Below are 17891 nucleotides of genomic sequence, written 5' to 3' on the forward strand. Positions count from 1 at the left end.
GATCAAATATACAGACAACAAATTCCAATTGGCTATACTAAAACTCTTTAACATCGTCCTTAGCTCTGGCATCTTCCCCAATATTTGGAACCAAGGACTGATCACCCCAATCCACAAAAGTGGAGACAAATTTGACCCCAATAACTACCGTGGAATATGCGTCAACAGTAACCTTGGGAAAATACTCTGCATTATCATTAACAGCAGACTCGTACATTTCCTCAATGAAAACAATGTACTGAGCAAATGTCAAATTGGCTTTTTACCAAATTACCGTACAACAGACCATGTATTCACCCTACACACCCTAATTGACAACCAAACAAACCAAAACAAAGGCAAAGTCTTCTCATGCTTTGTTGATTTCAAAAAAGCCTTCGACTCAATTTGGCATGAGGGTCTGCTATACAAATTGATGGAAAGTGGTGTTGGGGGTAAAACATACGACATTATAAAATCCATGTACACAAACAACAAGTGTGCGGTTAAAATTGGCAAAAAACACACACATTTCTTCACACAGGGTCGTGGGGTGAGACAGGGATGCAGCTTAAGCCCCACCCTCTTCAACATATATATCAACGAATTGGCGCGGGCACTAGAACAGTCTGCAGCACCCGGTCTCACCCTACTAGAATCCGAAGTCAAATGTCTACTGTTTGCTGATGATCTGGTGCTTCTGTCACCAACCAAGGAGGGCCTACAGCAGCACCTAGATCTTCTGCACAGATTCTGTCAGACCTGGGCCCTGACAGTAAATCTCAGTAAGACCAAAATAATGGTGTTCCAAAAAAGGTCCAGTCACCAGGACCACAAATTCCATCTAGACACCGTTGCCCTAGAGCACACAAAAAACTATACATACCTCGGCCTAAACATCAGCACCACAGGTAACTTCCACAAAGCTGTGAACGATCTGAGAGACAAGGCAAGAAGGGCCTTCTATGCCATCAAAAGGAACATAAATTTCAACATACCAATTAGGATCTGGCTAAAAATACTTGAATCAGTCATAGAGCCCATTGCCCTTTATGGTTGTGAGGTCTGGGGTCCGCTCACCAACCAAGATTTCACAAAATGGGACAAACACCAAATTGAGACTCTGCATGCAGAATTCTGCAAAAATATCCTCCGTGTACAACGTAGAACACCAAATAATGCATGCAGAGCAGAATTAGGCCGATACCCACTAATTATCAAAATCCAGAAAAGAGCCGTTAAATTCTACAACCACCTAAAAGGAAGCGATTCCCAAACCTTCCATAACAAAGCCATCACCTACAGAGAGATGAACCTGGAGAAGAGTCCCCTAAGCAAGCTGGTCCTAGGGCTCTGTTCACAAACACAAACACACCCCACAGAGCCCCAGGACAACAGCACAATTAGACCCAACCAAATCATGAGAAAACAAAAAGATAATTACTTGACACATTGGAAAGAATTAACAAAAAAACAGAGCAAACTAGAATGCTATTTGGCCCTAAACAGAGAGTACACAGTGGCAGAATACCTGACCACTGTGACTGACCCAAACTTAAGGAAAGCTTTGACTATGTACAGACTCAGTGAGCATAGCCTTGCTATTGAGAAAGGCCGCCGTAGGCAGACATGGCTCTCAAGAGAAGACAGGCTATGTGCACACTGCCCACAAAATGAGGTGGAAACTGAGCTGCACTTCCTAACCTCCTGCCCAATGTATGACCATATTAGAGAGACATATTTCCCTCAGATTACACAGATCCACAAAGAATTCGAAAACAAATCCAATTTTGATAAACTCCCATATCTACTGGGTGAAATTCCACAGTGTGCCATCACAGCAGCAAGATTTGTGACCTGTTGCCACAAGAAAAGGGCAACCAGTGAAGAACAAACACCACTGTAAATACAACCCATATTTATGTTTATTTATTTTAACTTGTGTGCTTTAACCATTTGTACAACACTGCATATATATAATATGACATTTGTAATGTCTTTATTGTTTTGAAACTTCTGTATGTGTAATGTTTACTGTTCATTTTTATTGTTTATTTGACTTTTGTATATTACCTACCTCACTTGCTTTGGCAATGTTAACACATGTTTCCCATGCCAATAAAGCCCCTTGAATTGAATATATGAGAGAGAGAGCGAGAGCGAGAGCGAGAGCGAGAGAGAGAGAGAGAGAGAGAGAGAGAGAGAGAGTGTGAGAGTGAGAGAGAGAGAGAGATCTTTATCACTGACCTCAACCCAGAGTCTCTCAGAGCGTTCACAGTCAGCCCACTGACACCCCTATCAGACCACAGCAAAATCACAGTCTACTTGAACAGAGCAATACTCAATCATGAGGCATCAAAGCCAAAGGAACTGAGTAACATTAAGAAATGCTATAGATGGAAGGAATGCAGTTTGGAAACCTACCAAAAAACAATTAGGCAACAGCAAATTCAATCCCTTTTAGACAACTTCCTGGGTAAAATGTTCCACTGCAATAGTGAAGGTGTAAACTTGGCAGTAGAAAATCTTAACAGTATATTTGACCTCTCAGCTTCCCTATCAAATCTAAAAATCTCAAATAGAAAACCGAAGAAAATGAACAACAATGACAAATGGTTTGATAAAGAATGCAAAAATCTAAGAAATAAATTGAGGAACCTGTCCAACCAAAAACATAGAGACCCGGAAAACCTGAGTCTACGCCTTCACTATGGCGAATCACTAAAACAATACAGAAATACACTACGGAAAAAGAAGGAACAGCACGTCAGAAATCAGCTCAATGTAATTGAAGACTCCATAGACTCTAACCAATTCTGGGAAAATTGGAAAACACTAAACAAACAACAACACGAAGAATTATCTATCCAAAATGGAGATGTATGGGTAAACCACTTCTCCAATCTTTTTGGCTCTATAACAAAGAATAAAGAACAAAAACATATACATGATCAAATACAAATCCTAGAATCAACTATTAAAGACTACCAGAACCCATTGGATTCTCCAATTACCTTGAATGAGTTACAGGACAAAATAAAAACCCTCAAACCCAAAAAGGCCTGTGGTGTTGATGGTATCCTTAATGAAATGATCAAATATACAGACAACAAATTCCAATTGGCTATACTAAAACTCTTTAACATCGTCCTTAGCTCTGGCATCTTCCCCAATATTTGGAACCAAGGACTGATCACCCCAATCCACAAAAGTGGAGACAAATTTGACCCCAATAACTACCGTGGAATATGCGTCAACAGTAACCTTGGGAAAATACTCTGCATTATCATTAACAGCAGACTCGTACATTTCCTCAATGAAAACAATGTACTGAGCAAATGTCAAATTGGCTTTTTACCAAATTACCGTACAACAGACCATGTATTCACCCTACACACCCTAATTGACAACCAAACAAACCAAAACAAAGGCAAAGTCTTCTCATGCTTTGTTGATTTCAAAAAAGCCTTCGACTCAATTTGGCATGAGGGTCTGCTATACAAATTGATGGAAAGTGGTGTTGGGGGTAAAACATACGACATTATAAAATCCATGTACACAAACAACAAGTGTGCGGTTAAAATTGGCAAAAAACACACACATTTCTTCACACAGGGTCGTGGGGTGAGACAGGGATGCAGCTTAAGCCCCACCCTCTTCAACATATATATCAACGAATTGGCGCGGGCACTAGAACAGTCTGCAGCACCCGGTCTCACCCTACTAGAATCCGAAGTCAAATGTCTACTGTTTGCTGATGATCTGGTGCTTCTGTCACCAACCAAGGAGGGCCTACAGCAGCACCTAGATCTTCTGCACAGATTCTGTCAGACCTGGGCCCTGACAGTAAATCTCAGTAAGACCAAAATAATGGTGTTCCAAAAAAGGTCCAGTCACCAGGACCACAAATTCCATCTAGACACCGTTGCCCTAGAGCACACAAAAAACTATACATACCTCGGCCTAAACATCAGCACCACAGGTAACTTCCACAAAGCTGTGAACGATCTGAGAGACAAGGCAAGAAGGGCCTTCTATGCCATCAAAAGGAACATAAATTTCAACATACCAATTAGGATCTGGCTAAAAATACTTGAATCAGTCATAGAGCCCATTGCCCTTTATGGTTGTGAGGTCTGGGGTCCGCTCACCAACCAAGATTTCACAAAATGGGACAAACACCAAATTGAGACTCTGCATGCAGAATTCTGCAAAAATATCCTCCGTGTACAACGTAGAACACCAAATAATGCATGCAGAGCAGAATTAGGCCGATACCCACTAATTATCAAAATCCAGAAAAGAGCCGTTAAATTCTACAACCACCTAAAAGGAAGCGATTCCCAAACCTTCCATAACAAAGCCATCACCTACAGAGAGATGAACCTGGAGAAGAGTCCCCTAAGCAAGCTGGTCCTAGGGCTCTGTTCACAAACACAAACACACCCCACAGAGCCCCAGGACAACAGCACAATTAGACCCAACCAAATCATGAGAAAACAAAAAGATAATTACTTGACACATTGGAAAGAATTAACAAAAAAACAGAGCAAACTAGAATGCTATTTGGCCCTAAACAGAGAGTACACAGTGGCAGAATACCTGACCACTGTGACTGACCCAAACTTAAGGAAAGCTTTGACTATGTACAGACTCAGTGAGCATAGCCTTGCTATTGAGAAAGGCCGCCGTAGGCAGACATGGCTCTCAAGAGAAGACAGGCTATGTGCACACTGCCCACAAAATGAGGTGGAAACTGAGCTGCACTTCCTAACCTCCTGCCCAATGTATGACCATATTAGAGAGACATATTTCCCTCAGATTACACAGATCCACAAAGAATTCGAAAACAAATCCAATTTTGATAAACTCCCATATCTACTGGGTGAAATTCCACAGTGTGCCATCACAGCAGCAAGATTTGTGACCTGTTGCCACAAGAAAAGGGCAACCAGTGAAGAACAAACACCACTGTAAATACAACCCATATTTATGTTTATTTATTTTAACTTGTGTGCTTTAACCATTTGTACAACACTGCATATATATAATATGACATTTGTAATGTCTTTATTGTTTTGAAACTTCTGTATGTGTAATGTTTACTGTTCATTTTTATTGTTTATTTGACTTTTGTATATTACCTACCTCACTTGCTTTGGCAATGTTAACACATGTTTCCCATGCCAATAAACCCAGGACAACAGCACAATTAGACCCAACCAAATCATGAGAAAACAAAAAGATAATTACTTGACACATTGGAAAGAATTAACAAAAAAACAGAGCAAACTAGAATGCTATTTGGCCCTAAACAGAGAGTACACAGTGGCAGAATACCAGACCACTGTGACTGACCCAAACTTAAGGAAAGCTTTGACTATGTACAGACTCAGTGAGCATAGCCTTGCTATTGAGAAAGGCCGCCGTAGGCAGACATGGCTCTCAAGAGAAGACAGGCTATGTGCACACTGCCCACAAAATGAGGTGGAAACTGAGCTGCACTTCCTAACCTCCTGCCCAATGTATGACCATATTAGAGAGACATATTTCCCTCAGATTACACAGATCCACAAAGAATTCGAAAACAAATCCAATTTTGATAAACTCCCATATCTACTGGGTGAAATTCCACAGTGTGCCATCACAGCAGCAAGATTTGTGACCTGTTGCCACAAGAAAAGGGCAACCAGTGAAGAACAAACACCACTGTAAATACAACCCATATTTATGTTTATTTATTTTAACTTGTGTGCTTTAACCATTTGTACAACACTGCATATATATAATATGACATTTGTAATGTCTTTATTGTTTTGAAACTTCTGTATGTGTAATGTTTACTGTTCATTTTTATTGTTTATTTGACTTTTGTATATTACCTACCTCACTTGCTTTGGCAATGTTAACACATGTTTCCCATGCCAATAAAGCCCCTTGAATTGAATATATGAGAGAGAGAGCGAGAGCGAGAGCGAGAGCGAGAGCGAGAGCGAGAGCGAGAGCGAGAGCGAGAGCGAGAGAGAGAGAGAGAGAGAGAGAGAGCTCACACAGTGCATTCCTGCCCCGACTTGGAGCGTGTTTCTGCTCCGAAAATCTGGAGCACCATGAGGAGCACCATGAGGAGCACCATGAGGAGCACCATGAGGAGCACCATGAGGAGCACCATGAGGAGCACCATGAGGAGCACCATGAGGAGCACCATGAGGAGCACCATGAGGAGCACCACCAAAAGGAGTAGGGGATGGGGGGGTGAGGAGACGACGAGAGTATAGGGAGAGGGGGATGTGGAGCGGGGCAGAAGCTTTAAATCCTCTCTCCCTTGCTCTCTCTGCTCAGGCGGACTCAGAGATGGGCTGATGAGTGTTTTTTGCATAGGGTTCTGTTGTTGTTTTAACAGCCCTCCAGAGGGCCCGCTGCTGCCCTACCGGTTAGCACAGCGATGATGAAACACGCTCCTCTGAGCACATTTCACGCAAGGCTTAAGCTTACTCTTCGACTCCGAAGCCAGGCTCTCTGGCCTATGCCAGAGAGCAGTCATACAGAGGAGGAGCAGAAAGTGAAAATGATGCCAAATAAGATTAATGAAGTATGAAGACGTGACCACAATAACACACAGTTAATATGAAGTTCATAATGGAACATCAACATACATGCATGCCTGAAGTTGTATAGCCTACCTGGAGTTAGAATAAGGTGAGGACAGTATGGCCTAAAAAAATAAGTACAAGCCATTGACCGAGGCTAAACTATGGGAATCTGAACAATCATCAACCAGCCTTTTACAATGTGTTTATAACAACGACAAACACCTAGGCCTACATACCTCTACGATGAAAGGTTCACTGATGATTCAGCCTTGCCCTCAGGCTAGGTAAAGTCCCATCTGCCCTACAGCCTGCATTAGGTAACTAACAATAGTACCCCAGACGATTATAAAGCATGTCTATGCACTGCAAAATGTATACAATGTATTCATTCCATCACTGTTGGCTATTTCTCTAGGACATTAGAAAACTAGTCTTTCAAGTTCCCCATCTAATTCATATGTCACTATCATGACCTTTAGCCAACTCATTCACACGCACTAATGATTGGCTATCGTAGCGATTAGACATGGTTTATCATAATCATCATAACCCATGTTACATTACATGATCAACAAACCTCTGGACTCTATAGCCACCAAACCGGTTTCTGCCACTGGGACCAATTGCCCAAGAAAACAATATGTCTATCTATAATTGCTATGAAACAAGAGCAAGCGAGGGAGACAAAAGGAAAGTAAGAGCAAGGAACAGAGGGGGGGGGTTGCACCAGCTATTTGAGAAAGGAATGCACAGGAGGTCACATTCCTGACTCTACTGCTGTGGCTTGCCCTATGTTCAACTCTCTCTCTCTCGCTGCAAAATAGGCAATACTATTCTAGCTGCCTCTGGGGCAACACTAATCACATTGTTATTGTCACATGCTTCGTTAAAAAAACAGGTGAAGAGCCACAGTAAAATACTTACTTACAGGCCCTTCCCAACAATGCAGAATACAATCAAATAATTGAAATTTAACACGAGGAATAAATACACAATGAGCAATGATAGCTTGGCTATATACACAGGGTACCAGTACAGAGTTGATGTGCAGAGGTACGAGGAAATCTAGGTAGATATGTTAACATAGGTAGGGGTAAAGTAACTAGGCAATAGCAGCAGCATATGTGATGAGTGTGGAAGTGTGTTGTGTGTGTGTGTGTGTACGTGTTGGAGTGTCAGTATGTGTGAGTGTGCGGATAGTGTCCAGTGTGTTTGCATAGAGTCAAAAAGAGTAGATAGTTAACCAATTAGCTACCCAGACTATTTAACACTCAAAATGCTTCACACTGGGCCAATTAATGAATAGAAAGGAGGGGTGGGTGGGGTGTACAGATAAGACTGGTGTAGAGTACACTGGTGAAGAGGATATGCACCAAATGTCAAAACACCCCATTATGAATGGAGGAGGAAGTGCAAAACAGAAAAAAGCCAAATGAGAGATTTGGCAAAAGCATCAGTGTTCATTCATTGCCTTCAAGCTAGGCTACATGTAGGCTAAAGGTGTGTGGAGCCTTGAGCTCTACCTATATGGACTGGACCTCAATTTGACACGTGCAAGTGTGAAAAGAGCGCGTTACTTGTGACAACATTTGTTTCAAAACCTCTCATTTGAATAATTTTTAACTCAAACATTATGGAGGATAGGAAACAAGGAAAGGAGACCATAAGAGAGTGTTGGTACCACCTGCATGCTGTGAACAGCCCCCTAGAGAGAGGGGACATGTCAAGCTGACCTAAAGGAGAGATTCACCCTCTGTCTATACACAGACATACCTGCTTTAGCCAGTCATCAGCTAGGGACTAAAGTGGCTTTGCTGACCACTCCTTTCCAGGTGGTCAAAATGACTCATCGAGGAGGTGTTGCTCAAGCGGGGGCACAAAGGTCGTTACAGAGAATTGACAGTGCAAAATGTAGGGGGGGGGGGGGGCCAAGACGGCCCTCCAACCACCCCCGCAGTGGGACATTCCAACATGGAAACAGATGACATGAGAAATGTCAATATCTACTTACCGGTAAGTTCCACCAGCTAGACTAACTGTTCCAGAACCCTCAAAATAGACATCAAAACTACATGCCAGCATTAGAATCACAAAATTAAATTTCCTTGACCAAAAATCTCTTCACCGTTCAAGAGTCAGAGTTCCCAACATCAATCACATCAAGAGTCAGAGTCTACGTATCATCCATCTGAACAATCAGATAGTAAAACAGTAACAGACAGTCATGTAGCCTTGTATAGGCCTATTTCCTCTGACACATCAGAGTGCTGTCTGTCTCTAGAGCTAGGCGACGTGGCCAGGACCAGGCCACCAGGGGCCAAACAGCTGGCCGCAGTGAGCGGCAAATCTTACCAGGAGGCGCCTGCTGCCCCAGTCTTCAGGACCCAAAGGGATCAGGGGGTAGCTTTGGTGTCTAGACTGCACAGATTCCATGAGTTCCAGACAAAAGACAGAGGGGGGGAAAAAACAAGGGGTGACTCTTCCATGGGCCATACATGATGAATGCAGCTGCTAGAACAGCCCAGATCCCTGGCATAGGACACCAGGAAGTGGGGGTGATATCACAACATGCCTGCACTAGAGGGGGGTAGGCTAACCAATGCTCCTCATATGGAGAGACTGGAGAAGTATATCCTGGCTATCATCCGAAGCAATAGTCTTCAAAATTAGATCATGCTACCCATAATTTAGTGTATTTTACACTAAGTCTATAACATTTGAACGTTTATTATCTCACCGGCTCATTGACCTAAATCAGGCAAGTAGGCCTGCCTCATTAGATTTTTCCATGGCAGGTGCATTAGTTGGTCTATAAAAGACGTACAACAGCCAGTATGCTTCTTATGTTAGTCTACATGAATCCTGGAAGAGACCAAGATAAACGCAGGAGGACCATGTCAGACTAGCTTGCAGCACATGAGGGCAATAGCCTGGAAAGTCAGTCAGGAACCTGGGGGAATGGCCTCCTCACTCTGCTCACATCCCTTTCTGCTCTACAATCTCCATCCTAGACCACACACCTCGTTCCTCCTTCCTGTTTCAGGCTTGTTTTTGAGGGGACAAAGGGAAAGAAAACAGAGCATCTCCTCAACTGTCCTTTAGATACATTTACACAGCATTTCCATTTCCTGAACCCCAGCAAAAACCTCCCAGCAGGCAGCCGTCATGCCTTGGTGCAAGCGCCCTTGAGAGGAAAAACAATAGCTGATACAGAACTACGGCGATGATCAGGTAACAAATGACAGGCTTTTAAACCACTTCTTGTTATCTGAATTGCAATATTACCAGGAGTTAGAGGAAATTAGGTAGGGAAGACCAACCTACTCCAATTACTCTCTAGAAGCCCAACTCTGATGTTCTTGGGTGGTGACACAGTGGTGCAGGGGGAGACAGGTCTTTGCTTGCCCTGCTCTGCCTCTCTCCCTGGCTGTGTGCAGAGGTCTAAACCGGCCTGGTGAGAAGCTTTGCGTAGGCTAGCAGCTCACTAGCTAGCGAAGGCATCCCGGGTAGAACATGGATGTGAGTGACTGAGATCACCCTCCTCTCGCAACATGACTCACATCACCTCGTAACCTATCTGACTCATTGCAGGAGGAAGGAGAAAATATATATAATAATTCTGCCACTGACCCTTTGCCGGAGATCACTCCAGTCCTCCTCTCCATTTACTGGCAGCACCTTTTATTTGCATCCTTACCCATTATTGTTAAGCAAGAGGCCTCCGAGTATCTATCCATGCCGAGACAATCGCTGTATTAAAAGACCTTCAGTATCACTGCCATGCAATCTGATTAAAAAGGGAACATGTCAACAAACAGGCTACCAAATCAAAGTTTTCTATACAGAATCCCTGAAAATGTTTATGCTTAATGTTTGCACAGTGCCCCTGTGAAAACAAGGAGATGCATCTCCTGGGGCTTATCCGGTCAATTCGGCCTGACTTTCAGTCAAAGCAAGCCATTTACTCTTTATATCACCTGTTGCAGTTTGTTGTCTCCACTAGCCTACTATGGTAAGCTTCATCTGAAAATCTGAGGAAACACAAAAACTGTCCAACCCACCAATAGCTGGAGTACAGTGATGGATTTTTTAAAATTTTAATTGCCATGTCAATTGACATCACAGTGGGATATTATTCATCAATCTCCATGACCAAACACTCACACGACCCCTCTCACACAAATCAATAATGCTACCACAGAAGATTGAGTAATAGCGTGGGCATACTAGCGTGGGCATACTAGCAAGGTCAAATGATAGCGAAAGGAACTGAGATGCAGGTCCTAATAGAAACTGTGCCTGCCTCATCACAGCCCTGAAACCTATATCACCAACGAACATAAAAGGTTGACCTTCAGGGTGAACAAGCATGATGAAACCAATCATGACCAAACTCTACTGAACTGTGAATGAGGAAGAGGTAAGTAGAAGCAGATTCGGAAGAGAAGACAGGGAGAAAAGAAAGACAATATATTGTTAATGACCAAAGTAGGGGGAAGGTACAGAAACAGTGTTTTTTTACCGTGCACGGCGAACACGTTACAGTGATGGGCTCCATGCCGTGATGACTCCCTCTTCCCTCCCTTGATGAAATTCAGCGCTGGCAGACTCGGTCTCCTCTGGTCCCCAACAAATTTCCCCGGCTGCTGCCCCATAAGTGCAGGGTGCCAGGCCGCAGCCGGGTCACCAAACTGGGCTCTCTCACCACCTGGGTGTAGGGAACCTGGTGGGTAGGAGATGGAGAGCAGGGACCCCCTCCGTGGTGCGATTTCCCTCAGTCAGTTTGGTCTCTCCTGGTGCGGTGATGACTGGAAAGTGGAGGCGGTGGGAGATGCTCACTTCTGCATCCCACCACTGACACCAATGCAGGAGTTTTGGATGGAGGTCAATGCAATGGCGAACGGGCAGGCTGGTCCTTATTACTCCAATTCCTCCCTCTTTATCATGCATTGACTGCTTTGGTGGAGTCTGTTACTATTAGATAAGATAAGGTCTCTAATGGCACTTGTGGGTTTTATTTGTAAGACGAAGGCAGTCAGAAGAATACTGGAGGAGGCCCAATCAAAAGACATTAATGAAGATCCAAGGCCTAATCGTGATGACTTACATTCATCTAGCATGAAATAACATAATGCAGGCCTAAGCCACTATTGTGCTCCATCGACATGGTTGCTTTAAAAGTAAAGAGGACTAAGAGAACAACTGAGAAAGCTACTACAAAGATGAGGAACTACACAGAATGATAGAAAAGGCACAATAACTTCTACATTTACCAGCTGAGCTGAGAAACCTCAGTTCCATATCTGGTCAAATGGTTCATAGAGTTAGCAACCGCGGTAGACAGCTACAGGCACCAATCCTGGTGGTCCCAATACAGTATCTCTGCAGACACAGGTCATATAACACTTGCCTAGTCAAATACCGGCTACATGTTGTACAACAGTTGTGATCATGTCAATACTGCACATGGCCCTGTAGCAACTTCCTCCTAGACTACAATAACTGGATAATATGTTTTCTGATTGTGCCCTTAAACAAACGTATTGTTTTTCATCTCCATGCAAACCACTCATTTGACAGGCCTTAAATGTATATTTGACATTTAGCTCGTTTTGCTGTCATATCCCTCTGTGGCCATCTCTCATGCTTTTCAGGCCACACTTAGGCATGACAAAAGGCACTAGTACGGTCTAAACTGTGTTTGATGAGCAATCATGGGAAACTTAACTAGTTAGCATTACTTAGATGATAGCCACTGGCTTTACCAGAAAGCTAATATAAAAGGTTTAAACACTAATTTAATGAGCTAGTTTGCAGACAACTGAAAAATGTTATTCAGTAGCTTTGAAGATGCAAGAGTGGTCGTGCAACACTTTGTTTGTTGGAATGCTAGCTAGTTACAGCTAACGGCGGAGCTAGCCTTGCTTGCTAGATGGCGTGCGAGAACCTGGAAACACACATCGGAACAGTCAACATCTGTCTAACTAGCTAACAACCAACGATAACTTCGGACTGAGTACGTTGTCTTCTCGTTTGAGTAAATAGTGACACCATGAATAAAGTTTTGGCTAAATGTCCACCCAACCCTTGGTATTCAATTATTTGTCAAACTTCCGCGTCCACCGTTCTGCAGAGTTTATCTCCAGCAGTGCATCCCGACCCAGGTACTTTAACCAAGGCGCAGACTCCAAACTTCTCGAGACAGCCAGTGTGTTGTCAGGGAGTTTTCGCAGCTCCTTCTCAACATGTGCAAATAACAAGCCCGTCGTTTGTATCTCCCTGATTCCTATACTTATTCATAGCTCTTTCGATTAAATATGTGCAATTAACTTCGGTCGGATAGTCGCCGCTGAGGCCGCCATATTATTTCCGTAAGCAAGGTGGTTTGCTAAAATATGGGTGGGGATACGTTTTACGTCAGAGCGTGCGTGGGCAAGTAGATAGGGATGGGGCCCACACAAACTCATCTCTTCTGTGTTTTTGATGGGACATGCTGAACTACTCTGTAGTATGTCAATGTGGCTAAAGTCATAGACTGACATAAAATCATTGCAAAGTATCAACTGTTGATAAATAGCAGTTTCACTAAAGGTAAAGTAAAGGGCAGGCAGCAGAGTTGGTTTCATGAATCAAAAAGGTGTCCTTACTGACTGGAGTCGTTTCAACTCATCTTCGGAAAATAGGAGTAAACAAAAAAGAAAGAATCAGCTGAGAAATGTTTGGGATGGACATATAGGGGCTGTCTAAGATTCCTCCACAAGGATCTCATAATCTCAGAACGTGTGCCCTCTTGAGGTAAGATAGTCTTATTGGGGAAACCTCTAAATAGAAACACTACTTGCAAGCATGATTATATCAAGTTCTCACACACTGATAGCTTGAGGCATGAACAGCTTGGTATTTATTTCTTACAAGAGTAGTTATTCATACAAAAGTACAACATTATCAACATTCCTCTGACCTCCTCAGCCATTGCACCAGCTGTCGTCATCGGCGGCTCTATTGTAAGAAACATCTTGGTTCCCAGGGCAAAAACCCTGTGCTACCCAGGAGCACGAGTACAGGACATTTACAAGACTGCTTCCGACCGTTCTACGACAGATGCCGGGAGCTGATGCTGCCGTAGTCCATGTGGGATCAAATGACATCAGGAGTCCTAGCTTGGAACTTCTGAAAATGTATTTTAAAGAACTGATTCTAGCACTGAAAGATTCCAAAAAGCGGGCAATCATTTCAGGTCCGCTACCATTGTTGGTCCATGGGTGTGAAAGATTCAGCAGGCTACTGGCATGACACACCTGGCTAAAAGACTACTGTACCTCTGTTGAAATCACTTTTATAGATAACTTTGACACCTTCTGGAAACAGAAGATATTCTACAGGAATGACGGAGTCCATCCAAATCATCTTGGCTCCTGGACTCTGTCTACACATTTCAAGGCTGCGTTGAGACAATGACTTATCAATGACCCAAAACCAGCAACCTGGTTTAGGTTATCAGTCAACCTACCAGGGTAGTTACAAACAGCAGAGGAATGAAATCATCAACATGTATTGATCACATCTTTACTAATGCTGCAGAAATTTGATTTTTGAAGCAGTATCCAGAACCATCAGATGTAGTGATCACAATATAGTGGCCATGTTTAGGGAAACCAACGTTCCAAAGGCTGGGCCTAATATAGTGTATAAGAGATCTTACAATAAGTTTTGTAGTGATTCTTATGTTGATGATGTAAAGAATATTTGCTGGTCTGTGGTGTGTAATGAGGAGCAACCAGATGCTGCACTTGACACATTTATGAAATTGATTATTCCAGTTACTAATAAGCATGCACCCATTAAGAAAAGGACTGTAAAAACTGTTAAATCCCCTTGGACTGATGAGGAATTGAAAAATTGTATGGTTGAGAGGGATGAGGCAAAATGTATGGTAAATAAGTCTGGCAGCACAACCAATTGGCAAACGTACTGCAAATTGAGAAATCATGTGACTAAACTAAATAAAAAGAAGAAACTATACTATGAAACAAAAATAAATAATGTAAAGAATAAATAAAGTAAAGAATAATAGTAAAAAGCTTTGGAGCACCTTAAATGAAATTTTGGGCAAAAAGGCAAACTCGGCTTCATCATTCATTGAATCAGATGGCTCATTCATCACAAAACCCACTGATATTGCCAACTACTTCAATTCTTTTTTCATTGGCAAGATTAGTAAACTTAGGCAGGACAACAAATGCTGACACTACACATCCAAGTATATCTGACCAAATTATGAAAGACAAGCATTGTACTTTTGAATTCCGTAAAGTGAGTGTGGAAGAGGTGAAAAAATTGTTGACAAGCCACCGGGGTCTGACAACCTGGATGGAAAATTACTGAGGATATTAGTGGACAATATTGCCACTCCTATTTGCCATATCTTCCATTTAAGCCTACTAGAAAGTGTGTGCCCTCAGGCCTGGAGGGAAGTAAAAGTCATTCCGCTACCCAAGAATAGTAAAGCCCCCTTTACTGGTTCTAATAGCTGACCAATCAGCCTGTTATCAACCGTTAGTAAACTTTTGGAAAAAATTGTGTTTGACCAGATACAATGCTATTTTACAGTAAACAAATTGACAACAGACTTTCAGCACGCTTATAGGGAAGGACATTCAATACAGAACTTACACAAATGACTGATGATTGGCTGAGAGAAATTGATAATAAAAAGATTGTGGGAGCTGTTTTGTTTGACTTCAGTGTGGCTTTTGACAGTATTGATCATAGTCTACTGCTGGAAAAACGTATGTGTTATGGCTTTACACACCCTGCTATATTGTGGATAAAGATTTACCTGTCTAACAGAAATCAGAGGGTGTTATTTCATGGAAGCTTCTCCAACATAATCCAGGTAAAATGAGGAATTCCCCAGGGCAGCTGTCTAGGCAACTTACTTTTTTCAATCTTTACTAAAGGCATGCCACTGGCTTTGAGTAAAGGTTATTTACCTGGCACCACACTCTCAGAGCCCTCACCTGTCTCGGCATTGTTGGTAATCAAGCCTACTACTGTTGTGTCGTCTGCAAACTTGATGATTGAGTTGAAGGCGTGCGTGGCCACGCAGTCATGGGTGAACAGGGAATACAGGAGGGGGCTGAGCACGCCCCAGTGTTGAGGAGCAAAATGCCTATAGGAAGGGAGGAGCAAAATGATCAGATTTGCCGAAGGGAGGGCGGTGGACGGTCCTGTAGGCATCCCGGAAGTTGGAGTAGCAGTGGTCGAGTGTTTTAGCAGTGCGAGTACTGCAGTCAATATGTTGACAGAACTTCAGTAGCATTTTCCTCAAATTTGCTTTGATAAAATCCCCAGCTATGTAAATGCGGCCTCAGGATATGTGGTTTCCAGCTTGCATAAAGTCCAGTGAAGTTCTTTGAGGGCCGTTGTGGTATCAGCTTGACGGGGAATATACACTGCTGTGACTATAATCAAAGAGAATTATCTTGGGAGGTAATACAGTCGGCATTTGATTGTGAGGTATTCTAGGTTGGGTGAACAAAAGGAATTAAATTCCTGTATGTTATCACAATCGCATCATGAGTAGTTAATCATGAAACATACACCCCCGCCCTTCTTCTTCCCGGAGAGATATTTATTCCTGTCTGCGCGATGAACTAAGAACCCAACTGGCTGTACGGACTCAGACAGTATATCCCGAGAGAGCCATGTTTCCGTGAAACAGAGTATGTTACAATCCCTCTCTGGAAGGAAATCCTCGCCTTCAGCTCGTCAACTTAGCGAGTAATATACTCGGAAGCTGTGGGTGGATAGCACGCCTCCTGAGTCAGACTAGAAGTCCACTCCTCTTCTCCGTCTGCGATGTTTTGGGTCAGCCTCTGGAATTAGTTCAATTGCCCTGGGGGTTACGAACAAAGGATCTGATTCGGGAAAGTCGCATTCCTGGTCGTAATGCTGGTAATGTTGGTAAGTTACCGCTGCTCTGTTATCCAAAAGTTCTTCCCGGCTGTATGTAATAACAAACAAAAAAATCTGGCCTAATAATCTAAGAAATAACACATTAAAAAAAATACTGCAAAGTTGCCTAGGGGCAAGAAGCTCGGCTGCCTTCTCTATCGGCACCATTTTACTCAATTTAGTTTCAGAATGGGTGGCAAGGAATAAGTTAGTCCTAAATATTTCTAAAACTAAAAGCATTGTATTTGGGACAAATCATTCACTAAGCCCTAAACCTCAACTAAATCTTGTAATGAATAATGTAGAAATTTAGAAAGTTGAGGTGACTAAACTGCTTGGAGTAGCCCTGGATTGTAAACTGTCATGATCAAAACATATTGATACAACAGTAGTTAAAATGGGGAGAAGTCTGTCCATAATAAAGCGCTGCTCTGCCTTCTTAACGACACTATCAACAAGGCAGGTCCTACAGGCCCTAGTTTTGTCGCACCTGGACTACTGTTCAGTCGTGTGGTCAGGTGCCACAAAGAGGGACTTAGTGAAATTACAATTAGCTCAGAACAGGGTAGCACAGCTGGCCCTTAAAAGTACACAGGGAGCTAACATTAATGATATGCATGTCAATCTCTCATGGCTCAAAGTAGAAGAGAGACTGACTTCATCACTACTTGTTTTTTTAAGAAGTGTTGACAAACTGAATGTACCGAGCTGTCTGTTTAAACTACAAGCACACAGCTCGGACACCCATGCATACCCCACAAGACATGCCACCAGAGGTCTCTTCACAATCCTCAAGTCCAGAACAGACATAGTACTACATAGAGCCATGACTACATGGAACTCTATTCCACAACTGATGCAAGTAGTAGAATCAGATTTTTTTTTAAACAGGTAGAAATATACCTTATGGAACAGCGGGGACTGTGAAGAGAGACACACAAAGGTACAGACACATGCATACGCACACAAGCGCAAGCACTCTACACACACATACATTGTAATATTGTTGTATGGTGGTATTATACATTTTGTATTATAGATATGTAGTGGTGTAATAATGTAATATGATGTGCTGTTTATATGTAATGAAAGTGCCTTAATGTGTTTGGACACCAGGAAGAGTAGCTGCTGCCTTGGCAACAGCTAATGGGGATCCATAATAAATACAAATACAGTTCTCTATAAACTTAGGTGCAGAATGCAAAAACATTATAATACAGTAAATCATTTACAATCCCACTCTAACATAGGTTTCTATTGAGAAACAGTTATAGTTGATTTTCTTCATAAACTAAACAGGAGATAAACTCTTCTGGCTTGACCAGGAAATGCATTTATCAAAAGGGGGATATGCAGGTCACAGGT

The 17891-nt window shown here is 42.6% G+C and overlaps 1 protein-coding gene across 1 annotated transcript in view; it reads right to left on the reverse strand.

Moving 5' to 3' along the window:
* LOC139552284 (tyrosine-protein kinase ABL1-like) overlaps positions 1-12952 on the reverse strand; it is a 58190-nt gene extending 45238 nt beyond the window's left edge. Inside the window, exon 1 of the mRNA XM_071363860.1 lies at positions 11092-12952. Within this exon, the coding sequence (XP_071219961.1) occupies positions 11092-11224 (133 nt within the window). The 5' untranslated portion in view covers positions 11225-12952. The remainder of the gene's footprint in view (positions 1-11091) is intronic.
* Between the last annotated feature and the right edge of the window lie 4939 nt (positions 12953-17891).

This window comes from Salvelinus alpinus, chromosome 24 (genome assembly GCF_045679555.1).
Source record: "Salvelinus alpinus chromosome 24, SLU_Salpinus.1, whole genome shotgun sequence".
Classification (NCBI taxonomy): Eukaryota; Metazoa; Chordata; class Actinopteri; order Salmoniformes; family Salmonidae; genus Salvelinus; species Salvelinus alpinus.